Source organism: Chelonia mydas, chromosome 7, assembly GCF_015237465.2.
Source record: "Chelonia mydas isolate rCheMyd1 chromosome 7, rCheMyd1.pri.v2, whole genome shotgun sequence".
NCBI lineage: Eukaryota > Metazoa > Chordata > Testudines > Cheloniidae > Chelonia > Chelonia mydas.
Genome location: NC_057853.1, coordinates 83,601,130 through 83,628,346, shown reverse-complemented (window position 1 = coordinate 83,628,346; position 27,217 = coordinate 83,601,130). Strand labels below are relative to the sequence as shown.

At 46.8% G+C, this 27,217-nt stretch overlaps 2 protein-coding genes across 3 annotated transcripts in view; one reads left to right on the top strand and one right to left on the bottom strand.

Moving 5' to 3' along the window:
- Positions 1–13,337, top strand: part of SPOCK2 (SPARC (osteonectin), cwcv and kazal like domains proteoglycan 2) — a 55,945-nt gene extending 42,608 nt beyond the window's left edge. For both annotated transcript variants that reach the window (XM_043551531.1, XM_007066746.4), the window contains 4 exons: positions 4,616–4,834; positions 6,027–6,089; positions 6,685–6,822; positions 8,226–13,337. In XM_043551531.1, the coding sequence (XP_043407466.1) occupies positions 4,616–4,834; positions 6,027–6,089; positions 6,685–6,822; positions 8,226–8,362 (557 nt within the window). In that variant the 3' untranslated portion in view covers positions 8,363–13,337. The remainder of the gene's footprint in view (positions 1–4,615; positions 4,835–6,026; positions 6,090–6,684; positions 6,823–8,225) is intronic.
- The window catches only part of TYSND1 (trypsin like peroxisomal matrix peptidase 1), a 34,066-nt gene continuing 16,139 nt past the window's right edge, over positions 9,291–27,217 (bottom strand). Inside the window, exon 5 of the mRNA XM_007054673.4 lies at positions 9,291–10,076. The gene's annotated coding sequence lies outside the window, so the exon portion shown is untranslated. The remainder of the gene's footprint in view (positions 10,077–27,217) is intronic.

Sequence of the window (27,217 nt, the reverse complement as noted above, 5' to 3'; positions counted from 1 at the left end):
TCTTTTTAATACAGTATCACCCTATCTCAAAAAGAACACAGCAGAAAAAGGAAGGTCCAGCGACAGGCCATATAAATAATTAGACTTTCCTCCCCATAAAGGGGAGGGAAGTATGTAGATTGGGATGATTTCCTTTAGAGAAGGCAAATAAAGAGGCTGTTGTTAGAGGTATATAATAACAAACAGTAAATATGGTATAAAGAAGGTGAATCAGGTGCTACTATTTATTCATGTGTTTAGCTACGTATATGGCCCCCATTCATGCACTATCTGAGCATCTCAGTCTGTGATATATTTCTCCTCGCAACACCTTTATGAAATAGGTGAGTGCTATTAACCCTGTTTTACAGATGGGGATTGAGGCACAGAAAGGCTAAATGACTTCCCCATGGTCACACAGGAAGTCTGTTGCAGAACTGGGAGTTGAACCCCACTCTCAGACTATACCCATTCCTCTCCACTTTTTGACCTTTCTCATAATTCAAGAACAAGGAGGCCTTCAATTAAATGAAAAGGCAGCAAATTTAAAACTGATAAAAATACATCCTTTTTTACACAACACCTAATTAATCTGTGGAACTCACTGTCACAATGTATTTTGAAGAGAAGAACTTAGTAGGGCTCAAACAAGGAATAGACATTGAGCTATGTAATCAGAATTTCCTCCATGGTTTCATTACAGACAGAACAAGGAGTAATGGTCTCAAATTGCTGTGGGGGAGGTTTAGGTTGGATATTAGGAAAAACTTTTTCACTAGGAGGGTGGTGAAGCACTGGAATGGGTTACCTAGGGAGGTGGTGGAATCGCCTTCCTTAGAGGTGTTTAAGGTCAGACTTGACAAAGCCCTGTCTAGGATGATTTAGTTGGGGATTGGTCCTGCTTTGAGCAGGGGGTTGGACTAGATGACCTCCTGAGGTCCCTTCCAACCCTGATATTCTATGATTCTGTGATTAGCCAGGATAAAAATATATAAGGGACATTAACCATCCTGCTTCGGGGCATAAACCAGTCACTCTGTGGCATGCATGCACTAGGCTTTTTTGCCCCAAATCTCCCACCATTGCTTCCACCAGTCTAGCTCTCCTGGTTATAGTGACAGCGGGAGTGCTAGTGACAATGGGACTCCAGGCGGCCCCAGCGTTTGAAGCATCCCATGGTCTAACCTTGCTTCTAACACATCTACATGGCCCAGTGCTTCGACATCTGTGTCTACCAGCAACTTGTCTATGCCAGTGCTAACAACAGTGGAGCTGCATCAGGGCTACAGCCACAGTGGGTGAATTCCCTGATGCTGCCAGTGGTGACATGGGGCCAGATTCCTAGCTGGTGTAAATCAGTGTAGTACCGTTGGCTTCAACAGAGCTATTCCAATTTACATCAGCTGAGGAGCTGGGCCAAGACTTGTGTATTGGATCTCCATTCCTCTATTCCTAAATCAGGTCTAATGCAAATGATGTGGTGTCTCCTCACCAAAGGGAGCATAGATTATTGGACTGGAAGAGCAAAATTACCAGTGGCCTGCCACTGAGAAGATGAGATGAGATCTGGGGCAGGCCTGGCCCATGTGTGCTGGCTGACGTGTCTAAAAGGCTTTTGGGTGGGCTGTGGAAGTCCTGTGCTGCAAGACGCATTCACTGACAACAGTGTTCTGAGTTGCCAATGGATCGTTCCATTCAGGGCAGCTGTCTGACATGCCACGTATGTCCCTCAGCATGAGAAGTATTTGACATGCTGGGTACCTTTTTCACAACCTGTGCTCTTAATCTAGATCAGCCGAGCTCAAATTAGACCTACTGATGTCATGTGCATTTTGGTGAGGGGCCTGCGTGACAGAGGCGGCAGGCAGGGCTTATGGTAGATGTCAGTGTCCTGGGGGCAGATGGGGAAACAGGGCACGGTGAGGTGCAGTAACAGGGCTGCTTTCCCTGACGTCAGCCTCGTAGCTGATAGCCCAGAGGCTACAGATGTGCCACACTAAGATGGGAGATTGCAGGCTGCTGATGAAACCCACAGGGCTGAGAAGTATCCAGCAGGGAGGGTTGGGTGAATGAGTTCCAGTGCAAGATGCATAGAGGGGTGTGTGTGTGTGTGTCTTGATTCTCCACTGTGCCCATGCTCTGCTTAGGTACAGTGGAGAGAGGGTCTATCAGGGAGCCAATTGCAGCTCCCTAATTTTCAGTTGCTGGCATCAGCATTAGTTAAAGCTGCAGGGGGTAGGATCCCTCAGGGGCCTTCCACCTATGGAGAACTGGACAAAATGGATCCTAATTCCTCTACTCCCCTTCCCTACCTGACACTCTTCTCCTTCCCCTTACACTGGGACAGAGGTTTCCAGGGCAAGAGACATGGTGGAGCTTACTGCTCTAGCTTTATTCTGGTGGAGAGTCCCCCTACACACATCAGGGGGAATCTCCAACTGTTTTACATTCACTTTTCACCACATAGTGAACTTGGTGACAGAGAATCTGGCTTATAATCTCAGGGGGAGAGAACGTTGTCCCAGGATAAGGACAATGTGTTATATAAACACCAAGATGAAGCTGGTGCATTTTCAGATAGGACCCATACCTTGTTGTTGGACAACCTTGTGCTGTGACCTTACGAGACCTACCGCTGTAAGCAGGGTTGGATCAGGACAGAATTTGGCAGGGAAAACTCCATAGAACATCTAGGTGCTACAGGAAGTGGGGCTGATATCCTTCCTTTTGAGTCAGCGCAGGACCAATGTTCTAGCCTGGGGCTAGTTGGACATCGGGTTCCTTGTGTGGCTGTTTTTAAGATCTCAAAGCAGGTTCCTGACCACATGTAGTTATTAAAGATCCTTTTTGTAAGAATAGGCATGTCAGCGCAGGAGTCCCAGTCAGATTCCAGCCTGGATAATTTCATTCTGCCTGTCTGAACTCCCTTTAGTTTCAGCGGGAACTGAAATCCTTGGAAATCCTAGGCTGAACTGTTGTGTAGTACTGCTGTGCTTTGCTAAACAGCTCCCATATTCCACTCTGGAGGCAGTCGCATCTCGGCAGTGAATGAAATGATGATATAAATCTCCTGTGACAATGTTCTGTTGAAATGTCTTTATGATTCCAGTGATGCGTGGTGATCAGACCATTTTATCTGATGGATTTTGGTGCAGTGGAGTAAATCTTACTGCATGTGCCATTATTAACCTGCTGCATTCTGGTTGGCTTTGAGACTATCCCAGTGGTATGTTATGGCCAATCCGAGGGCCTACTATGTAGGTAAAAAGATGATAGTTTTTAATGCATACAGAGCTTTTCTGAGTGGCTGAAAGTGTCCACTGTGTAACTTTTAGGAGTGAATAAAGGTTGGTCGTGCAGAAACCTGGCTGGTTGGGGTTGTAGCCGTTACTGTGTTAGATACGCACTGGTCAGGGAGAATAATGAGAGAGGTCTCTGCACGGCCAATCAGCTCTGTCAACTGCTGTGAGCACAACTAAGGCAAACACTTCAGTGTGCCTATTAAACCGGAGTCCCTCCCTGTCCCCGTATTGGGGTCTGGTTGGTCCCGAAGCACATGTGGAGTGTGAAGTGAGCTCAGTCAGGAGGAATCTGGTTAGTTTAAATGTCAGTGAACAAAAATCTCTGAGCTGATTGCTCCCTGGGGGGAATTTGTTTGATGAAATCAGCAGTAGGAGCTGTATTTGAAGCAGACGCTTCTCTGCCACCCCCTCCTGTGAGCTTTCCCCCCCTCAGCTCTGATAATCAGAGCCATGGGCTATGTTTGTTTTCTCCAGCTGCTAGGAAGTCCATCTAGAGCCAAACTGGCAGCTGCTTTGTACCCTCTGTGAATAGGGAAAGGGAAGCGGGGTTTGAAGAGTGTTGCCCAGAGACTCAGCCTAACAATCCTCTGTGCTGTGCGGATCTGTGTGTAGCTGGCAGGGATTACAGTTCACGACAGGGCAGGACTCATAGGGTGAAGCACTCAGACTCCCCACTGCTGCAGTGCTCAACTTTTATGCCCTGTGATCCGCCCTGTAGTTCTTCCTGACCTCCTTCACCCTGTATAAATTTGTCCTGCAGCAGAGATCCATTCCATCCCAATGTCATGGTTCCTTAGGCCACATCAGCATTATGGCCTCATGTCAGGGCACTGTCACAATGTCAGGGCATTTTACCAGCCCTCAAAAGGAAGCATTCATGACAAAATTGGCCTGGCCTCTGAAAATAAAGGGTGTATAGCAGCCTGTTTGCCCCAGTCTGGCACCTCATGCCAGCTCGCCATTCACTCTGACACACAAAGGACACAGCAAGGGGTGCTGTTCTTGGGTGAGAACCAGTAGACGCACTTCAGCTGATAACGCCTAAATGATTTTGCAGACTATCTGACAAGGAAAGCCGCTATCCCAGGACAGTCCCCAGTCTTCATTTTTCTCCCTTTTATTTTCTGTCCTGAATCCTCTGGTTATGCACACAATTCAGCCGGTGAGTTTGACCATTGCCAACAACCCACCCTTCCAGGAGACACTGCCATCTGACAGTACCTGTGTGCATGGTGGTGGTGTGGGTGAGGGGATAAAGGCACTTTTGATTTGACTCATTCCTCTCTCTCTGCTGTTCCCTGTCTTTCTCCTGCACTCCCTCGGTTTGCTTACAGTACTAGACAAGAGCCTGGTGGCCAGTTGCAAGGATTCCATTGGCTGGATGTTTTCCAAGCTAGACACAAACAATGACCTTTTCCTGGACCAGGCAGAGCTCGCAGCAATCAACCTAGACAAGTATGAGATTTGCATCCGGCCCTTCTTCAACTCCTGTGACACCTATAAGGATGGCCACGTCTCCACCGCCGAATGGTGCTTCTGCTTCTGGAGAGAAAGTGCGTCGTCACCAGATTTCCTTTAGAGAGAGCGCTGTTTTGTATGGGCTTCTCAGTCAGCAATTCTATATGGCTGTCGAATAGTCAGTAACCTCACCAAATGTCTGCCCGCTTCTGTAAAGCCCCAGCAGGTTTGGCTTTCTTAAAAAGTCAGATTACAGAAACCCCCTCCTACTGTGTCCCATTGCAGCAGAAAAGGTCACCTGGGGTGCCTCTGCTGTCAGGTCCCAGGACAGAAATCTCTAGCGTATTTTCAGAAAAGGCTCCTACCTTTCTTACTGTCTTCCTCACTTCCTCTGACAGTTCACCAGAGCCAGGCTTTGGTCACGTTCAGGGCCTAGCGTAAGATACATCTGTTCAGACAGGCTATTAACTGAATTTCAGGATGGCAGCATGCAGTGATTCCCAGGCAGTGATGGTAGCCATTGCTCTAGCATTTGTCTTTTGACCGCTTTCTGGTCAAAAAGCAGCGAGGCAGCCAGATGCCAGACAAGGGGCTACCGTAATATATATACTGCTATAAATAAATATAAAGGGCAGTAAAGAGCAGAATGCACTTAGAAAACAGTCACCCCACCTAACGTTTCCATTGAAGTCCAATATGAGGACAGCCCCGCATTATACAATGAACTGGTTGAGGCACTGATGATGAATGGATAGCTCAGTGGTTTGAGCATTTGTCTGCTAAACCCAGGGTTGTAAGTTCAATCTTTGAGGGAGCCATTTAGGGATCTGGTGCAAAAATTGGAGATTGGTCCTGCTTTGAGCAGGGGGTTGGACTAGATGACCTCCTGAGGTCCCTTCCAACCCTAACCTTCTATGAGTCTATGAATGGGAAGATCTTGACAGAAGAGCCACTGTTTCAGACTGTGTCATTCTAACAGGGAGTGAGACCAAGAGGAAGTTAACTAAGAACCTGACTGTGTCCAAGGCTCTCGATTCCACTAGCCAGGGGTGGGGGGGTGGGAAGGCTCCCTGATCAGCATATAAAGGAAGCTGGGAGGAGTGGGGTTGGATGAGGACAGAGACTGAGCAAACCTGGTTCTTCTGACCAATTTAAGGCGATCCTTACCCCCCGTTCACCACCAATCCCCTGGCCACCTCTGAAGGAGGAGTCCTCCCTAAATAGAAACAGGCATGCATGCTGAGATGCCCACTTAGCTCTAAGAGGTGTTTGCTTTGGGTATTACAGAGCCACCCTGTCTTGTGGAGCTGGAGAGGATCCAGATCCAAGAAGCAGCAAAAAAGAAACCTGGTGAGTCATGAGCCATGTGAACTTCCCAGTAACGATGGATGGGATGGACTTCTCTCCCCTTGTAGCAGGATCTAGTCCTGGCACAGATTCTGGCCTCTGGGCTTGACATTGCTAATAATCTTGGTTAATCATGGTTGTGAAGTTCTCTCGCCCTTCACATTCCTTCTGAGCAGAGTTGATATCTGCCTCTGCCCCTTCACCTCCCTATAGTTGAGCTGTGACCCATCTCAGAATACCAGTATGATATTTCTCACTGTGATGCATGAGGTGTTACTGTGAGTTAGTGCTGGACTCATCTGAGACCTTGTTACAAGATGTATGCAGCTGTGACATTCTGACTTCATGAGCTCGTCCCCTGAACTTCTGATAAATGCAGTCTGTGACCTGCCCCTTTGTGCATGCTCCTGGTATTTCACCTTCTTCTGAGGCAGCGTCCACTGCAGGTTGCTGGATTTCTGAGATGTTTGTTCAGTAACTCTTTTTTAGAACAGCTGATTGCATCTCCATGTTTCAAATGCAGCAGTAGCTTTTATACTGTAGATTTCCTGTTCTCACACTGGACCCAATTTTGGAGACGCCTGTCATTTTCCCCCAGGTGTTTTCATTCCAAGCTGTGATGAGGATGGGTACTACAGGAAGATGCAGTGTGACCAGAGCAGTGGGGAGTGCTGGTGTGTTGACCAGCTTGGCCTGGAGCTGACAGGAACACGGATACGTGGAAACCCGGACTGTGGTAAGGACACTGGAGGGAGGAGAGGGAAGCATTCATGTCCTCCTGACTTGGCAATGAATGAGCATTGCATCACAGAGGAGCAGCTCTGGCTGTGCTGTTGCTTCAAGAAGAGGCAAGTGACTATCACAGGAGGCATGCAGAGCAAGCACGCCTGCAAAGCCTGCACCCAAAGGGTCACCAAAGCCTGTGCCTGCATGTTAAGGACTCAGGAAATTTGGATTCAGATTCATAGATCTTTAAGGCCACAAAGGCCCATTGTGATCACCTAGCCTGGCCTGCGTAACACAGGCCATAGGGCCTCCTCCAATGATTTCTGCATTGAGTCCAATAGATGTGAGATTAGGTCATAGCAAATGAAAACAAACCTCATCCTAGTCCAGAGGTGGGCAAACTACGGCCCGGGGCCACATCTGGCCCGCAGGATCATCCTGCCTGGCCCTTGAGCTCCTGGCCAGGGAGGCGAGCCCCTGGCCCCTCCCTTGCTGTCCCGCCTCCCCCGCAGCCTCAGCTCGCCGTGCCGCTAGCGCTCTGGGCGGTGGGTCTGTGAGCTCCTGCCGGGCAGCGCAGCGGCATAGCTGGCTCCAGCCGGGCAGCATGGCTGCCAGTCCTGCTGCTCTGAGTGGCATGGTAAGGGGGCGCGGGAGTTGGATAAGGGGCAGGGAGCAGGGGAGTGGTTGGATGGGGCGGAGGTTCGGGGGGGGGGGGGGCTGGTCGGGGACGGGGAACAGGGGGGGTTGGATAGGCGTGGGAGTCCCGGGGGCCCTGTCAGGGGGTGGGGGTGTGGATAGGGGTCGGGGCAGTCAGGGGACAGGGAGCCGGGGGGGGGGGGGTTGGATAGGGCAGGGGATTCTGAGGGGGGCAGTCAGGGGGCAGGAAGTGGGAGGGGATAGACAGGGGGTGGGGGCCAGGCTGTTTTGGGAGGCACAGCCTTCCCTACCCGGCCCTCTGTACAGTTTTGGAACCCCGATGTGGCCCTCAGGCCAAAAAGTTTGCCCACCCCTGTCCTAGTCCCTAATGGATGTTCATTTACATTGTAAAACCATTACCCACTTTGGCACAGTTTGCCCTGAATAGAGGATGGTGCTTGAGGAGTACCTCAGATTGGGATAGCAGGGATGTGGTAAGGACAGGGGTACACTGGGAGACCTGTGTCAAGGCCTGGGGCTGGGATAGAAGGGCCGCTGCTGGGGAAGAATGGTTGCATTGTTAGAACTGGGCAGGGCTGAGTTTGCGCACCCTCCTCTGTGGGTATGTCTACACTGTCATTGCGGGCAACTTGAGTAGACATCCCCAAGCTAGTTTTAATCTAGCTGGCTCCTTCTCTCAGCCTACAGCAGTGTTGTGAGGTATGCTGGGCTCCCAACGAAGTGATTTCCCTAACTCGTGCTGTCGTCTTGTTGTAGATGACATAGTTGGGTTCTCGGGGGATTTTGGGAGTGGCGTTGGATGGGAGGATGAGGAAGAGAAAGAGACTGAGGAAGCTGGAGAAGAGGCTGAAGAAGAGGAGGGAGAGGCAGACGACGGAGGCTACATATGGTAGAAGCGGAGAAGAGCACAGTTTGGTCGGGATGCTGGCAGCAAGGCGTGACAGCAGTCAAACTCGAAGGAGATGAGCAGCTTAATGAGATGATCAGGAAACACAGTTGAATGTAACTTACTATAGTAGAAAAAGTGTGTGTGCGCATGTATGTGTGTGTGGATGCTTGGAGTGCTATTTACAATGCCCCAGGGACACCCTGCATTCTCCCAATATAGCTGAAAGCACCACTGTAGCAAAGCAAAAGTAAAAAGCAGTCTGCAGTATTGATTCAGTTGGGGGTTTTTGTTCCACTTTTAGGTCTGTATTGATAAATATTTCAGCTCATGGGCACCCGCCCCCCCCCCCCCCAGTGTGCACATGCTCACACATACCAATACCCACATGCATATTCACAGCCATGTTAACCACTGAGTAAAAAAACCCACCAGTAATTAACACCTTGGTATATGAATCTGGCTGCTGAGCTAGCTCACCACTGACTGAAGCAGTTGCACACTGCAAACACCTCAGAAAATCACAGGAGCGTTTCCCAGTCTGCATTGTAGCACATGCACTGCCATGAATGACAGGCTGTACTAGTGTGCAGTCCTTCACTTGCCTAAAGTTTAGGTGAAGAATTGTATGGCCATGGTCCAAATGCAGGGCTGTACCAGTGGGGGTGAGATCGAATTGTCCTTGGGCCTGTTTGAGATTCCTGTTTCTTGGGGGAAATTAACCTATAAGGATATTGCATCTTGCTGTTGAAAGCAATACTCTCGTGGTAGGTCAGTGACTGTTTAGGCACCTGTGGCTGGCTCAGCTACCTTAAAACCAAAAGGGGTATTGAAGTTTTTTGCCAAACAGATTGATCGTGAATTAATTCTGCATCTTCTAGTGGCAAGAAAAGAGGATCAGGCACTTAGTCTTGCAGACCATTTTAATCATGGGACAAAGTTTTGATCAATGATTTTAATAACCTTTTTGACCTTGCATGATGAAAAAACAAACTGCGTTGTCAGACTCATTACAATAAGAGCCCAAGAAAACCTGTTCTGTACCCACTTCCTTCCCATCCATCCGCTCTTGTCCAGTGCCAGCTTCTGGCAGTCAGAGGTTTAGGGATACTCAGAACATGGGGGTGTGTCCCTGACCATCTTGGCTAAGAGCCACTGATGGTCTTGGAGAAAGTGTATCTTGCAGCTGGTACAGGCAGGACAAGCCATGAACTAACAGGATCAGATAGGCACATGCTGTCCTATGAAAACCCAAAAGCTTGGCTGGAACCTGACTCAGATTGGTAGTGCCCAAAAGCTGTCGCTATATGATACCCATTAGTGGGGCCAGGTGAAATGTATTGGTGGTGTCAGTCCATTTATTAGGGATTGTGGGGGAGGGGCAGAGGAAGGTTCAATGACAATGGGTGATCACGTAGACTGCAGCTTTGTTTTGTCCATTGATTAGAATTTTGTGTGTGTGTAAGCGAGACGTCTTGTGGGCTTCAGAATACTCCTTACAGTGTTCTACTCTTTGCAAAGCTGGGAGCTGCTTAGACCAGTAGAACTGGCTATAAGGCTGTCCATTTAGCTTCTTGAAACCATTGTGTAATTCCAGCCACAATTTCCATTATCAGTCCCAGAAAGCCTCCATGTAGCAGATGATGAGATGAGGGACTAGTGGCAACGTAGCTCCAGGTCGCATCTTTCCCTGTTTGTGGGAGTATTCTGCCACCTTCACCCTGTCAGAAAAGGGGAAACAAAGTCTGAAAGGTCAGTTTTTTTGTAAGATGTAGAGATGGAAAGATGCCTTTCCTTCCCCTCTAGGAGACAAGGCATTTATTGAATATGAACAATGCATGTACCAGTGTTTTTTGTCATTGCTCTCTCTGGAAAGCACCTACGGTTTCCTTCTGTTCAGTTTGTGTGTCCATCGGGGTTGGGCTGAGGTATTTTTGGTCACTTTTGAATATTCTGTTAGTCACTGGACGATTGAGAAGCTCTGATGAGCTGGAAAAGTCAATGCTATGGGTTTTACTACAGAAGAACCAACTCCCCAAGAACTCGTATTTAAAGGCAGGAAGTCTAGGTTAGTGAGGCATAGGAAGCAACTTGGTGAGGAGCATGGGGACACAGTGCAGCAGAAGATGAAGACAGATGTGAAAATGACATTCCTTCAGTGAAAGAAAAGACATCTCCCCACTTGCGGAACAGCCACCCACCCCCTATCTTCAGTGCAGCCTCCAGGACCGTAAACTGGGTGTCTGCTCTTGGCTTAAGAAGGTTGGTTCGTTTTTTTTGATGGAGACACTCACAGTGAGCAGGTTTCAGAGTAACAGCCATGTTAGTCTGTATTCGCAAAAAGAAAAGGAGGACTTGTGGCACCTTAGAGACTAACCAGTTTATTTGAGCATAAGCTTTCGTGAGCTGCATCCGATGAAGTGAGCTGTAGCTCACGAAAGCTTATGCTCAAATAAATTGGTTAGTCTCTAAGGTGTCACAGTGAGCACACACACACACAAAGGGGCTTAATCCTATTCCCATTACGTCAATGTAAGATTTGCCACTGACTTAACTGGAAGCTGGATTTGACCAAGCTATGTTAATTTCAGTTTGATGGAATGGCCCCCAGCAATCAGATGCTAATATTGTAAGTGTGGCCCTGTCGGCATATGGGTGTGTGACTTGAAAGGCCTGTGCATGCGTGCGCAGTGTAAACATGTGTCCCAGTACAGAGAGAGAGAGTGTGGGTGTGTGGTAAAATAGTGATAGCCAGCTTGGCTTACATTGGGCATTCCAGATCTTATGTGACATTAAGTCTAACAGTCTGAACCGGAAGCTCAATGTGCTACAATCCGAGTAAACCCAAATAATATGCTTGCAATGATACCACATTAGAGAACACTGTTATGTAGCCAGCTGTGATAATAAACGCACCTTGCTGTGTGGAACGCTTTACATTCCTTTCCGCCCAATCTCTCCCTAATAAATACAGACAGCTTATCCCCCTTTATTCAGCTATTTCTCCTGATCTTCTGAGGAAAGACTAATTGACCATGACTGATGAGGGGACACTGTAGTTGAATGTGCCACTCCCGAAGGGGATGACCTTCTCAGTCGGTGCGCTACTTGAAATGTTCTGTTTTTCTTAGAGTTTGTGTTTAGTATTGGATTTTTTCCCCCATCAGCATCACCTCACAAACCATAACACATGCTTGACCTTTCATTCCTAAAAGCTCATTATTACATCCCACCCGTTGTCATTGCCTTTTGGGGCAGTTCCAGTCTCTTTTGTTTGCTTCATGCCTGCTTGTCTCTGGTACTGGAGTTGCTTCCAGTTGTGCACGTTTAATAACCTGTAAATATGTTTTTGAATCAAAGGAGCAATTTTCTAATCCCGAAGCACTCTAGCTATGTGGAGCTCCCTTCTTCCCCCGAGACAGTGGGGCTTGCCGCTGAGTTTTGCGCTAGTTATTAAGGCATCGGAGTCCTTCGGTCTCAACCAGGCTCAAGGCTGCACTGGTTGTGCTAGGATTCAGTTCAGCAGTGAAAGACTCCACTGGAGGTGTTTGCCTCTGCTAACAAGGCCTATATTGCTGCAGAGGTCAGCTCCTCTAGCTGCAGAAGCCAAAATATGAACAAAGGAACAAACACACAAATCATCTGCAGCCTTTTGCTTTCTAGAGCTCTACCTCCCTGCCAACACGCACACAAGGTAGTTTAACAACAGGAATACCCTCATTACTAATTTTTCACCTATGTGTTGGGATTCTTGTTTGTTTAATTGACACCACCACCATTCCCATAGGAATCAGCTGTGATATCACCACCATCTCCTTAGCAAGCAGCTCGGCCATCGCACCTGCCCACAACATAAGCAGTTGTGCTAGCACAATGTGTCATTGGCAGGAGGGGAAATGTCTAGCTACACTTGTTTTGTTAAAGTTTTTTTTCTTAAGAATGAACTAAGCCATTGCAATATCTATGACTGGCCTTCTGACCCGGTGGCTAGTGATCTTCACTGCTGTGCAGAAGACCTAGCTTCCATTCCTGGGTTCTCAGCCCCAGAGATGGCAGGAGCTAGGAGGGCACTGGAAGCACCAGGCTCAGATCATCAGAGGAAGGGCCTTGCCTTGTACAGCAGCACACACCCCCTTCCCCTGGAAAAGTAGGAATGGGGCAGCTGGACATGGAAAGGAGTCTTAGCCTTCTGGTCAAGGTGAACAGAATGAGAGGTGGGATCCGGGAAGATGCAAAGTGGGCAGATGGAATCCTAAGGCACGTAGAGGGCACTGTCTCAGCTGGAGGCTTTTCAAGTGTGGCTGATCATTCTCTGTGTTTTTGCATTCAAGCTTCCTGTGGCTCTTTCCCATACACTTCTCTTTTACTATGGAACTACCCTGACTCTACAAAATCTAGCGCCATGGCTTTAAACCTTTTATCCACCTCTTTCTCTCTTCTCCTCCAAACTGGCAATTAGCTCACTGGTGATCGAGAGCTATGTATATTAAAACCACTAATAGATAAGTATTTTGAAGGTGTTCAAAACATGTTCATTTTGTTTTTTAATTATATGCTTAATGAAAGAAACTGACTAACAAAGTTCAGAGAGGAGCAACAGCTTGTAGCCTGAAACATATTAAAATGTCTTATGTGCAATAACTTTGAACTTAGAGTTAAGAATCGTGTTCAAGTGCTTGGATTTCAGTTTGTATATTTAAGTGCTGAAATTGTATCTCTCAGTAATTTTAGATGTTAATCCAAACCAAGTGTTAGAATGTATGTGTGCATTGATGGGCACTAGCGCGCCAAACATTTCAGTTCTTAGGGCCTCCCTTTTCCCAGCTGTTACACTCCTGTCCTGCTTCACAAGGCCACCAGAGAAAGCTGTTTCACATTGACTATCTCTGCCTACTACTTAACCTAAGGAAACAAGTACACACACCAAGAAATGAAATATGTTATTTTTTAAAAAATTAATAAAAATTTATAAACACTCTTTTCCCCCCCGCAGTGCTGTCATCTTCTCTGTTTTAAAAGACTCGGGCTGGAGTGTGAATTAAAAATGGCAGCTGACACCCAGCAGGGGAGACTCAAGTTATCCATCTGCTGCAGAGGTAGCATGCTGAGCTCCCGGGGAGGGGAGGGAAGCGTCTTAAGTTGCACCTGGCCAGGCTGTTGCCAGACCACTCTTGCAAGAGTTGGGACAATGCCTCTCAGCCAAGAAGGTGTTGGCCAGAGTGCAAAGTCCTGAAAGCATATGCTACAAAATTAGGGACAATCCTGTAGAGCTTCCAAAAAGAAGGGGAAGAATCCTTCAGGTTAAAAAATGGCTACATTAGGGCTCTTTCTCATCAGCATCTTACCCCAATTTGCAGAAGCTATCCCAATCCTCCACCTACCATGCCCTCTGTGTTGCTTTCCTACGACCTCCAAGGGGAGACCATGAAGAACATGCCATAGATGGAGAGTTAGAGAACCTCATGGGGTCTAGCTTCTTGCCATGAAGCTTCATGTCCCACTCCCTGTGTGGTGTTGATCCGAGGAGCCATAGAGAGGATTTTTTTCCTCCTTTCCTGTATGTTCTGAACTTCAATATGCGTTCTAGGCTTGTTTCCAGATGCTGACATGGACAGGCTAGTTTATAGAGATACTATAAAACACCTGCGCGGGCATGTCTGAGAAACTTGCCTCTGATATTCTGCATTCCAGTTTCATGGCTGTGCTGTCAATAAGTGGAAAAACTGGCCCATTTTTCAAAAAGTAGCTCTACTACAGGTTGATGCTTCCCTCTCTCCCACCCCCCCCCCCCCCCGGCCCAAATCACACTGTCTGGCAACTGAGTGACATACGATTCCTCATAGCCAGTTCCCATGAGCAGGTCTACAGTAAAGGAAATGTCTTGTCCCTGTTCACCCACTGCCTGCATTAAGGTTTAACAGCCATTTATCCAGTTCAGTTGCAAGTTCAGCCTTCAGCGCACAACAGAAATCTAGTGTAACACCTTGTCAGTGTAATACATTGTCAAAGCCTTGGCTCTTGCACCATCTTGAAACTGTTTTGCGATCATGGGGATTGTTCACTCTCTCTCCCCCTTTAGCTGTGAACTATGTGGCCCACACAGGCAAGAGACAGGGTAAGCGTCTTCTGAAAGCTGCATGCCCCTAACTGTCCATACACCACATGCTTCTAAAAGGGAGACAGAAAAGCGTCTGCTGAGAGGGAGTGTTATGGAATGAATACTGGCTTCATTTACACTCCTAAACCTGTGACACACGGGACATTATCGTGTACCCTAAAACATTAGCATGGTCAGGTGGCCATGCTGAACTAGGTACAGGCACCACTAAAAACAAAAACGTTACAAGAGGCAATGCAAACTATTGTACAAAGTCCCCTTATGGTTAGGGCTCAAATCTCTCCCTGTACAAAGCCACACGGCAAGTGAACGTTTCAAAAGGCACAGCCGCAGGGTGCAGCAGAGAAAAGACTTCGCCACCTGCCCCAACAGGTAGTGGACATTCATCGTTCTGGAGCCGATGACCAGACAAGGCTCATACATGCTACAGTGGATGGAATCCTCCCCAGAGCACAACTCTGCAGGGGCTTCTGGGAGCCCTTGCTCAAGCTCTCTGCAGCCTCAGCCCTGAAGACATCAGGGTCCATTGTCTTTCAGGAGAGATGCAGTAGGCAAGGCCACAGCAGCCAAATATTGGCACGTTAACTTTGGAAAAGAAGACAGGAAGAGACCATTTGTGCAACGTGGTGAGATGGAGCATTCTCATGTAAGTGCTTTATTTACTTGGGTGTGACAAGCAGTACATGGTGATTCCTTGGAATTACATGGTCTTAAACTGGCTTTGCAGACAAATAACGTAGTTATTGGATTCAGAGTGGTAGTCGTGTTCGTCTGTATCAGCAAAAAGAACGAGGAGACCATGTGGCACCTTAGAGACTAACAAATTTATTTGATCATAAGCTTATGCTCAGATAAATTTGTTTGTCTCTAAGGTGCCACAAGTACTCCTCATTGTTTTTTCTAGTTATTGGACTTTGTGCAACAAAACTTAAACTGCCAGTTAGTTTAGAGGAAAAAAATAATTTCTCTAACTAGGCTGAATTTATCCCTGGTGTAATTCCCCTGAAGTCACTGGACTCACAGAATTTAGTCTATTAGTTAGTATCTAGCATGTGTGTAAATGAGGAGTAGTTGGTAGGTCAGTAAAACTGACCTATAAAACACTTTAACTGTAAAAATGCTACATGGCAGATACAGGGTCAGATCCTTAGCTGGGGCTAGCACTGTTGAAGTCAATGAATCTGTGCCCATTTATAGCAGCGGCAGATCTGGCCCTGACACAAAAAGTTACATTCCCATGTTGTCTGGCACCATAGAGAATACATGCATGTGATGGGAGCATGGCTCAGACTGCACTCTGTGACCCAAATTCAAAGGTGAATACAAGAAAATGTAAACTGTAGCATGCCCGTCACTTACTAAGATTTACATTCACTTACTAACATGTAATGAGAGGGAGCGTGAGTTACATAGACCCTGTAACATCCTGAATGTTGGTTTAACATGCACCATGTTAGAGGCTGGGGTCAAAAGAGAGGAAAGTAAAACGAAAAAAGCAACTACCATGAGGCTGCAACCCATACTCTATTTGGCATACGTGCCTTCACCTTCTATTGCCTCACCCTGTACCCAGCACAGCCTTCCTTACAGCAAGTCCCGGCTGAGTGTAAGAGAGCCCAGCACCAATGCAGCACTGTTCTTCAGCTGAGATGTTAAATGGCAGGCCCTGATGGCTGCCCAGGGAGCTGATATAGATCCTATTGCACTCTCCCCATAACACACTCTTCCATTTTAAATAAGCGTGGCTGGGGACGGATGTGTGGAGACACGCCACAGCCATAGGTGAGCTTTTGCTGAGCCTGTTAAGGCTGGTCGGTTTAGGTATAGTTATTATCCCTGCCCTGTGGGATACCTGCAATATAAAAGGCACTGTAGAAACCAAACTGTCCCTTACTGGACCTGAGCTGTGGTTTCCAGGGTATTGTGCTGTGAAGTGAAGAGTAATCAATGACATCTCTGAATAGAAATCACCATTGCACTGGCCAGAGCCTCAGCTAACTTTCCAGGCCTGGCCGTGCAAAATGTTTTATAAGCTATAATGAACACAGTTTCACAGCACGGTTGAGCAGAAGTATCAGTGTTCCTATTTCATGGGAGGAGGGGGATGGGGCACAGAGGCACAGGAAGGTTAAGTGACTTGGCATAGGCCACACCACTTTAACTGGAGCAGAGCTGTGACTAGAACCCAGATGGCTTGGTTCCTACGCCTGTGCTTTACTCAGAAACCTGTCCTTCTGCAAGCATAAGGCAATTATTAGACTGAGCAGCCCATCCTCCTATTCCGCATGCACCATCAGTCAGGGAACTAATGCCCACTCCTACTTCTGTGATACCCTTTCTCATTACAGTTGCTTCAATTTCTCCAAATGGTTCCCGTACATTGGTTCCCATACGTTGTGGCCTGGTCTGAGTACCATGCACAGCTGTCACATCTGCGGCACATCCAAATGATTCAGCAGACGTTGTGGACTAGTGTGTCTCTAACAATTCTTTCCAATGGAGTATCAATAGACATAAAAAAGCTTAACACTATCCAAGCCCAGCAGGTGGGAACTGTTGTCCAGTCACCTCGTTTGGTATCGTGGAGCTGCTGCTGTGTTCAGTTCACAGCTCAAAGGCTTTTGTACAATACAGAACAGCGCTGATTCCCTGGAAAGGGTCCTGGTTGGCTAATTTTTGGTCTGATCATGACCTACCCTGTCGAAAGCCATGTGCTAGCCTTATCAAAACAGTACAAAGAGCCCAAACACTGTGTGTACCTAAGCACAACACAGGGTATCAAATTCTGAGCTCAGTTAAACGCCTGCTGCCCCCCCTGCTTTAAGTGAGAACACAACTTACTCCAACATGGGTAAGAGCGACGAGAAAGGCTATGCTTCATGGATTGGCCCAACACAGAGTCAAGGCACACATGAGGAGGAAAGCACTAGCAGAGCAGTCATTATAATCCACATACCCCACAGCAGAAAGCCCAGCCACCCTCTCACAGGCATTCCAAGAGCACTGGTAGAGAGCTGTGGATTAAGACGTAATCAAGCTGAGTGGATCACCTGAACTGAGTCCCCTGTTCTGAAAGGCCCCGCCCAAAAGTAAGCAATTTTAAGGCACGCTAGTTTTAATTCATCTGGACTCAGTTTAGCCTTCATCCATAGGCTGACGCTAGTTAACACGTCTTACCTGAGACGGTGAGGTCTACCAGTTTTTGGCTAGGCTTCGTTCTGCATTCTGGACCAAAAGGAGCTCTTACCCTACTTGGTTGTACCACAGGAATGCTACTTCTTCAGTCCTTTTGCAGCGAGCTTACCCTCTCTTTGATTCACATAAGGTTACAGGGGAAAAAGGAGGCTACTAAGTTTAGTGGATGGCAGCATTGCCTAATGCACCCCTGAAAGGTGCGCAGATACAACGGTGATGGTATGTAAGAATCTACACTGGACAGAATTGTCACAATCCTTTCTAATAAGAGAAGAATTTCGAAAACGTTGATACCGTAACTCCTCACTTAATTTGAATTCTTAAAAAATGTGACTTTAAGCTAAACAACGTTAAGCGAATCCACTTTCCCCATAAGAATTAATGTAAAGCCGGGGGGGGGGGGGTGTCAGGTTCCAGGGAAATTTTTTTCACCGGACAAAAGACATTATATACATATACAGTATCAGTTTTAAACAATGTAATACCATATTCAGCAAGGATGATTGTGGAACTTGGTTGAGGTGGTGGAGTCAGAGGGTGGATCGTCTGGCTGCTCCTCTTGCTGTTCTTTCCGAAGTGCCAGGGGGTGCTCTGCCCCAGGCCCACCCCCACGCCCACTGCACCGCTTCCACCCCTGCTCTTCTCCCTCCCCCCCCCCCCCGAGCACACCACATCCTTGCTCCTCCCCTCTCCCCCCACAGCCTCCTGAACACTGCACAACAGGTGTGGGAGGGGAGTGGATTGGATTGCTGCAGGCAGGAGGCATGGGGAGGGGGGGAGAGTTGCTGATCCGTGGGGCTGCCGGTGGGCAGGAGGTGCTCAGGAGCATGGAGGAGAGCTGACGGGGAGCTGCCAGCCCACCCTGGTTCCAAGTCTCTACAGCCAAACAACATTATAAGCAAACATTGTGCAACTTTAAATTAGTATGTTCTCTAATAGCTCAGCAACATAACAATGAACCACCGTTACCTGGAACGACGTTAAGTGAGGAGTTACTGTACTGTGGGTCCAAGAGCAATGGAGAACCATTTGCAACGGTTTTAAGAGTGGCAAATAGAGGCCAAGAGAGGGGCAGCCAATCAAAAGCATTCACTAACCTACAAGGTTTACTTGTACTTTGTTATTTCCCCTTTGGCCAGGTATGACCCTAAGATCATCCCAGTGCCAGAGAGCAAGGGGCTCACTGGTAATCAGATAATGCGTTTCAGCTGGCCTGACGTGTTCGGTCTACCCCAATTCACTGATATCACAATCTGTATCTAATAGGCGGCGTGTAATTATCACTGGAAACTAATAACTCACCAATCATTAATATTCTTGCATGATATGTATATGATGTGTATTAAGAGTTATGGATATATGCTGGAATTTACTTCGGCATTCATCACTAGACAGACATAAGGGGCCAGAGCTCTTGCAAGCTGAGAAAGATGGTTTCTTCAACCAAAGCGGGGAGCAGGTGCATTGAAGTCTCTGGGAACTGAATATAAGCAAGAAATCTGCTTAGGCAAGGAGAAAGATCTTTCACATTGGAAGACAAGGGAAGCCCTTGTACTTCTGTGGAAGGTTCTGACTGAAGGAAAAATCAGCCATGGCTGGGAAGAAGAATGATTGGTGAGAGAAACCATGTTGAACAAAGCCTGTACCTTGCTAGGTTAAGTTTTAGATTTTCAGATGTGCGTTTTCACTTCTATTTGTGTGTAACCATCTCTGCTTACATTCCTTTTACATGGCATCACTTAAGCTATGTCCTATTGTTAATAAATTTGTTTTATTTTTACTATAAACAAACAGAGTTGCGTTTGAAGAGAAGGGTGTATTTACCCCACTTAATAAGCTGCAATGTGCTTTTGTCTCTTAATGACCCTTAACGTTCTTCTGATTGTTCCAGGACAGGGCTGGACATTTCAGAACTCACATTTTGGGAGAAATTCAGGGCTGTGGAGAGTTTGGAGTCACCTTACCAGTTGTTAGCCAAGGCTGGTGGTGATGAGTGGTATTGCAGGCAGGCTTCAACATTCAAAGCATTGGCCCAGGGCTGCTCAATATGTAGACAGGGTACATGCTTGTTGCTAACTGTGAGTGTCCCAGGTAAAGAGCTAATGTAGCAAAGCTTTTAAAGCATTTCAGAGTTACGGGTAAGAGGTGACGTAACTTTTCACTGGTCTGGATTGCACTCCAGAATGTGACAGCGAGTTATTCTACTATGGGGAATTCCACCTTCCTCTGAAGCACGGGTGCTGGCCATTGTAAAAAATTGGACACTTGGCTAGATGGGCTACTGGTCTGACCTGGTAGAGTAATTCTTATGTGCCAAAGTAATGCAAACGCCTCCCATTTTGAGCAGTCAGGCCTCACTCCATGTTGAGTATGGGGCATATTCCTGTAAGTTAATAAATGCCTTTAAATAAGTGAGTACCTCTTCTTTCCCCTATCTGCAGCCTTGTGTAGTCAAGGCGTTGCAGCCTCTGAGTGGAAGAGCTTGTTCCTCTCCCAGCCTTGCTCCCAGTAAGTGTCAGGAGGGCAAGTTAGGGTATTTTTACACAGACACATTGAAGCTTATTTGGGGAAATTCCTTTTAAAGTGCAGCTAAACAAATGAACCTGGTTTAGCAAGACACAACCCTACCTGTGGCAGCAGTCATCAGCCCGCATGAAATAAAGACAACAAATCCCACCTCTCTGCACTTCCTTTTTTTCCAGAAATCTCACACTCAAAAGGCATTGCCATGCCCGCCTGGGAGGAATGGTTCTGCTTTCCCAGGCTATTCCATTGCCAAAAGGATCGTTAGCTACAAAAATATACTGTGGTTTTGCAACCATAGGGAGAACTCTCCTAAAAAGTACCGTATCATTAGCCACACTAATGTAGTGTGGTGTCGTACTGCCAGCACCTGGATGATGCCACATGAGATCAGCCAGGCTTGTGGTAATCGGTGCATGATATGCTAGTGAGAGTGCAGCCACGTCCTGCCAGCTTGCAGCTGCATACAGACTAGTAAATATGCTCCCTAGAAAAGAGAAAACCAGCAGCAAGATAGGAAAGTCAGCTAGTAACAGCTTCTCTGTCCCTGGAGCACTGACAACCTGTCAGATTCTACTGTGTCTATCCAGCTGACATGAACCCAAGCCCTCCGGTGCTGCTCGACAGCCTCGCACCAAACCAGCCAAGAGAAAGCCAGAGAAGCTAGACATAGCTCTTCTCAGTAACAGCTGAGACTCAGGTCCTATTTCCCAGTCCCTGTTACTGACTTAGCAGCTGATTTACTGGAACTTTTCTGGCTAGTTTCCTATAGCTACTGAAAAAACAACACAAAAAATGAAATATGGTCATCTGGGCTGGCAGTCCCTGGCACTGAGGCATTTGTCTTGAGCACATGGATGGTGATTTGGGATCAGACTTGTGCATTTTGCATCAGAGCTGTTGCCACTGGGTAGTAACATTCAAATTCACTGATTTAGGGCCTATTCCCACTCCCATTTAAATCAATGGCACAAGTCCCATTGACCCATATGGTAGAGTATTACATACTTAGTGTATTAGTGTTTCAGCACCGGAGACCCAGGAGAAAATCCTACATTTGGGCACCACTGAAAAATAATATCCAGTTTTGATTCACATCCCACTCTTCATTTCTGCCCTTCATAAACCACACACAATTGGCAGCTTCTGCTCAAGAGAGGTCCAAGCAGGTCATGACAGAAATGCACTGGCACAGATGGGAAAAAGTCTCAACACAAGGCCAAGGGGACAATCAGTGAAATTGAAAAGGCTGAAAATTCAAAACTCATAAAAGGAAATATTTTTTTCCACCTGCATGTAATTAGACTGTGGAACTTAGTGCCACAGGGTGACATTGAGACTAAGAATTTAGCAAAATTCAAAAAGGAAGTGGATGCTTAGATGGATAACAGGAACGTCTAGTTATAAAGATGCTAACAAAAGAGTTTTGGAAGCAATATAAAACCTCATGCTTCAGGGCTAAAAACGATATTAGGATGAGACTTTCATGTGGGGCAGATTAGTCCACATCTGCCTATTACGGGGTTTCTTATTACCCCCCCCCTTCAACATCTGGTACTAGCTGCCATTAAAAACAGGATACTGGACTATGTGGACCTTAGGTCTGAGCCAGTCTAGCAATTCTTGAGCCAGTCTAGCTTGCACAACACCTACCTGAGCTGATATTATCAGCCTTTCACTTTCACGAGGGGTTTTGCTGTAGGGTGGTTAGATACCTATCACAGGAGGCCATACAAATATCAGATAAAATAACAGCCCCACTAATGAGCAGAAAACTAACTCAAATTAAAACAGTGCCCTGACAAGCACAGACTATTGGCAGTCTCTCTCTGATCTGAATCTAATTCCATCTCCTTCCTCCTGCTGCATAAGGATACGACAGCTGCAATACAACTCATGAATATAAGAAAAACACAAAGCAAAGTTGGCAGCGCAGTGAATCCCATCGAGTAAATAAATCAGGGAAGGTGCAAGGAGAAGGGATACAGGATTTTATAGCAACAAGAGGGAAAGTCTGTGTCAGATCCTTGGGGTGAGACCGGACCAGGAAACTGGCTCTGACAGGCTAGAATGGACGAAAACAGCTCTGTAGAAATGCAATGCAAACTTAACACTGCACACAGACCCATATAACAATCTACTGTTCATTTTTCTGAGTGGCATGGCGTGATTTCATGCAGTCACTGCAGATTGCTCAAAGTGGTAGGTTCAGCTCTTGTTTCCCTGGCAACTCATTCTTATTTCAATGCAGTAGTCAAATACTAAGCTGAGCTTCCCATTCCTGAAATGAAGTAATCAGTCCTTCTAGCTCTGCCCCTAGGCAGCAACAACAGTAATTGATGCTCTATATACTTTGCTTACATGGGTAGGTCTCACTTATTAGCACTTAGTCCGTGCTGGACCTTTATATATTCAAACCTTGGATATTTACTCTCATGCTCCCAGCCTCACAAAACGGTATGAAGAATGTCAGATTCACACTATTAAACTCATAACCAAGGTTACTGGGTGAGCTTGGCCTAGGTGCCTAACCTTATGCCATCTCCAGGTCTCAGTCAGTTCAAAAAGGAGGCTCGTACTGTTTGAGGGGTTTCATATAAAATGCTGGAAATGAAAAGTGGTGCAGAGGTGCTAAATGCTGTAAACTTGCAATATTATTACTACCCATTTATTTTATTTAAAGGGGCACTGTAGAGCAATTATATGGTTTATCTTCAAACTTTTAAGCAACCCCCTTAAAGGCACTCAGTGCAGAATAAGAGTGACTACATGTGGACCTAGAATGGAATAGCTATTTCACAATAGCTATTCTGGATTATTTCCCCATGAAGAATAAGCCCTAAAACTTCTAACTTTTAGAAACAAAAATACTCATCTGCTTTTAAGAGACTGGTGGCTCATAGCTAAGTGAAAGCCAAACTGAGGCCTTGAACATCTTGACTGTTTCTTTAAAAAGAGAAAACAAGATTCCCAAATGTGATGCCCAGATACACTGTGCGATAAGGATAAACCTCTTTATTCCCAAACTTCTAGCATGCTCAAGCAGAGAGCAACACACGCTCTCGTCGTCCAACCCCTCCCTAGAAACCACTACTTTTGTAAGCCTTTCCAGTGCTCCTACTAGTTGTTCCCTCACCTGCACCACTGTCCTGTGTAGCATAAACATCCAATTTAGACTAGGGAGATTTGCAGGAGTGCTGAGTGCCTGTAGTTCCAGCTGAGCTCAAGGGATGTTGCAGGTGTTCAGTACCTCTGGAAAATGAGGCACTACGGGTGGGCTCCAACTCTGAGCAGTGAAAACGTCTGGAACAGGGGGACTGGACCCAGGGTCTCCCACCTCCTCAGAGGGTACTCTAACCACTGGGTGTAGAGTCATTCTCACAGTCTCTCTCTCTCTGGCCCAATGACTATTTAAATATTTCACCACAGTGGAACAGTCACTGAGCCAGAGAGAGAGTGAGAATGACTCTGTAGTCCAGTGGTTAGAGCACTATGCGGGAGACCCTGCATCCAGTCCCCTTGCTCCAATCACACTCTATCCTGTTGACTCACAGTGGAACAGCTTCAACAGGAGAACACCTCACATCAGAATATCCCATTAGCTCAGCTGTTAGAGCACTCTCCTGAGAGGTGGGAATTTAACCTGGGTCTCCCACATCCCAGATGAGTGATCTAAAACCATTACAAGAGGAGTTATACAGTGCTGAGCACCAGCACCTCCTCAGGTTCGAGTTTGAATAGGACTGATCTGATAGGCAGCCTCTGAGTACTCCTGCCACTCCTGCCACATCAGGCCCTGCATGCACATGGCAGAATGTCTATTTTCCTCCAGCTTTGTGAATTGTTCTGCCACTTATGAAGGAGAGAGGCATCCAGACATCAAGCAGCAGCGTGCATGCCCAGGGCAGGAACATAGGTATCCAGGGAACTTTTACTGAAAATTTAAGTGCCGACTGAGTTTAAATACCTACAGGGATCAGCAGGAGTTTTGCAGATTGCAGAGGAGCCAAAGTATGGGGTTTAGACACCTACGTACCTTTAGTGGATCTGGGCCTAGAGTAAATAAGCATAGGAACCTTGTCCATCTAGGAGTTTGTAAAGCAGTGTGTGATCTTATGCTGCTCTCTGAACAGAAACATGGGACCATCTCTATGGGTGGAGATGGTTGGTGCATGGCCCCATTCTCTCTCTTAGCTCCAGTCTACCCAAAATGCCACAGCTAAAAATCAACTGCTTCTCTTTGCCTCCTTCAGGTGTCCTCGCCTCTTCAGCCTCATATTCATGGCCCTGATTCTCCACTACCTCGCCCCCTACGCAGTCCCACCCCTCACCAAGGTGAGAACGCGACCAGGCTGATTGCATATTTTATGCCCACTTTGCACAGATGAAAACAATCACACACACAATGCAAGGCAATGTAGAGGAAGGCTTTATTGCATCAGTTTAAAGCTCCCACCTGCCTTCTCATCAATCCTTGTCTTCACCTACTGCATGTACTCTATGCCCTCCTCTCCTGAATGCTTCCTTCCACTCCAGCATTATGCCTTTACTTCCGCTCTTCCTCTGACACTCATCTCCCTCGTCTCATCCTTCCAGTAGCTCCTTAACACACATTGGGCTCACGGTCAATTAGGATTGCACCTGCTCCATTTTATGTGCCTCTTCCTTTGTTCGCATCTGCCCCCATGATTGCATTTCAGAGCAAGGACCACAGCTACCTGAGTGTCTGTAAAGAGCATGTCCAACTAGACCACTACGAGTAATAAATAATGACCAGTTATGTGTGCACCAAGATGTATTTATGGAACTATGTATATGATACAAGGGTGCGTGTATGCGCGCGCGTGCTAATTTGACCAAAAGTGAAGCAAACATGTTTATGCAGACTTGTGTTTACATAAGTGGCGTATGCTTATTAATAAATTCAGTGGCTCTGATACTTAATCTGTTCCTGAAGTTATTCTAGTTCCTCCTCCTGGCTTTACTAATAGCTGTAGGAGAAATTGCTTGTGATGCAACAAGAATGGATTCTGATTTCAGGTGGGAAATAAACAGCAGGAGCAGATGGATTCAAGAAACAAAGAGCCTATTTTCATGCAAATATTCTTAGCAATTAAAAACTAAGGAAAAGAGACGAAAAGAAAATGTCATTGTCTCTGAACAATACAGTGTTCAAAGTTCTGCATGAAGTGCCGATGGTTCTTTGCCAGGAGTGAAGCTATTCATCTTCTTTGGAGAACAAGGACATGCAAAATAATTAACAGAGGAAATACTACCTGGCTTCTCCTGTAATTACAGAGATTTCCCAAACCTGTGTTGCATTGAATTTAGCTAAGTGTTTCTCCTTCAGCAGAGTTCATGTCACGCCAGCCAGAGTGCAGCTTCCTTTAGCCCTGACAGAGTCAGCCCTACTGAGAGGAACTAATGAACTGTTTGCATTTTCAGCAACAAAAAAGAGATGCAAGGAGGAAGCTGATGTGGGTTTGTAAAAATATAGCCTTTTATCTCTGTCAGTACCAGCTCACTTAGGCCTGGTCAGATGCCCTCTGCCACTCCAGTGGTGCCCTCAAGGCCAATCCCACACACTTTTTGTCTACAAGGAAGCAGTATGGTGAACAGAGCAAGGAGACCTGAGTTCTGGCTCTGCCCTGGCCTTGCTGTGAGAACTCAGGCAAGCCACCGCATCCCTTTACACACAAGTCTGTTAGAACAGGGCTTTGCACAACGCTGGCATCTACAACTGAAAAGCCTTTTATAAAGGACTGAGAAGTGCTATTATTAACATAGGGGCACCTGAGAGAGCAGAGGAATCTCGCATAAGCAAGGCACTATTGGCGTGACTTTGAGAGAGGGTGACTTTGGCGTACCCAGTATATGGCACCATTAGTGTCATTTAGTCATCAAGATAAGACACAGCTTAAAATAGATCTGGAAAACACAGCAAAGAAGGACATACAGGAGTATCCATGAGCCCAGTTCTCTGTGCTACAATAAAAGTACCACGGTGTCCAGCCTCGGGAGAGCAGATCTGATGTGTCAGTTACAGCACCTACAACTCTGGGCTGAAAGTACCTCTAATACATGGGTGTGGAATTTGATCCCTATTTGAAAGATGTCTCTTTGGAGGGGTGGGGCCAGAATGCAGCTATCCCTCCAAGCAGGGGACTAGCAGTACAAGAATGGGTGTAGTTGCCTGCTCAGAGCTAGCTCCTCACCCTGCACAAGAGTAGGGAGTGAAAAGCAGGTCAGGGAGATGTCTGGTCCCAGGAGGCTGGCAGAGCAAAATTATGCCTCGAGGGGGAGGGTACGCAATACTATAGTACCTTGATCCCAGCACTGCCAGGAGAGCAGACAAGGAATAAAAGGAATAGAAAGGCAACACGATTGGCTTTTAACTCAACTCATCTCTCTCACTTATTGGAGTGTCTTTAGTTACAGTTCTCTTACCAGTGCAGTGCCCAGCCACCTGCATGCTGGCAAAGCCATCACACAGCTTCTCCTGTAGGCTGATAGCGGTGGATCCTTTCTTGCAGGCCTTGCCCTTGCTGCTCTGAAGGACGGCACCAAGATTGATCCAATAGAAGAACTCCTGCACTAAGCTCTTTGGGGAAAAAAAGGCTATTACAGTTCAGGGCAGCTGCACCTTTGTTTCCCTCAATGGGCCAGCAAGAGCACCACCCTCAGGCTTCCACCTTCACAGCCACTCCATTCTCACCAGGGTATTTCCAGGCTGCCCAGTTTCCTGCCTTCACTGTGTTATTTCCAGCAGAGACACACTGCCCAAGCACACGGGCTTGATTTCTCTTCAGAGACGATTAACAGCTACAATTACAAGACACCACGCAGCACTTTCCATGAAAGCCTACTGTATTCTTAAAGTAAAAGCACTACAGAGAAAACACACACTAAAAACAATAAAACAACCTACATGCATGCGAATAAGCTTATGAGAGTTCACCCCAAAGCCTACCTGGATTCTGGCAGAAAAACTCCCCCAAATCTTCACCCAAGGGGATTCCTTGTAGT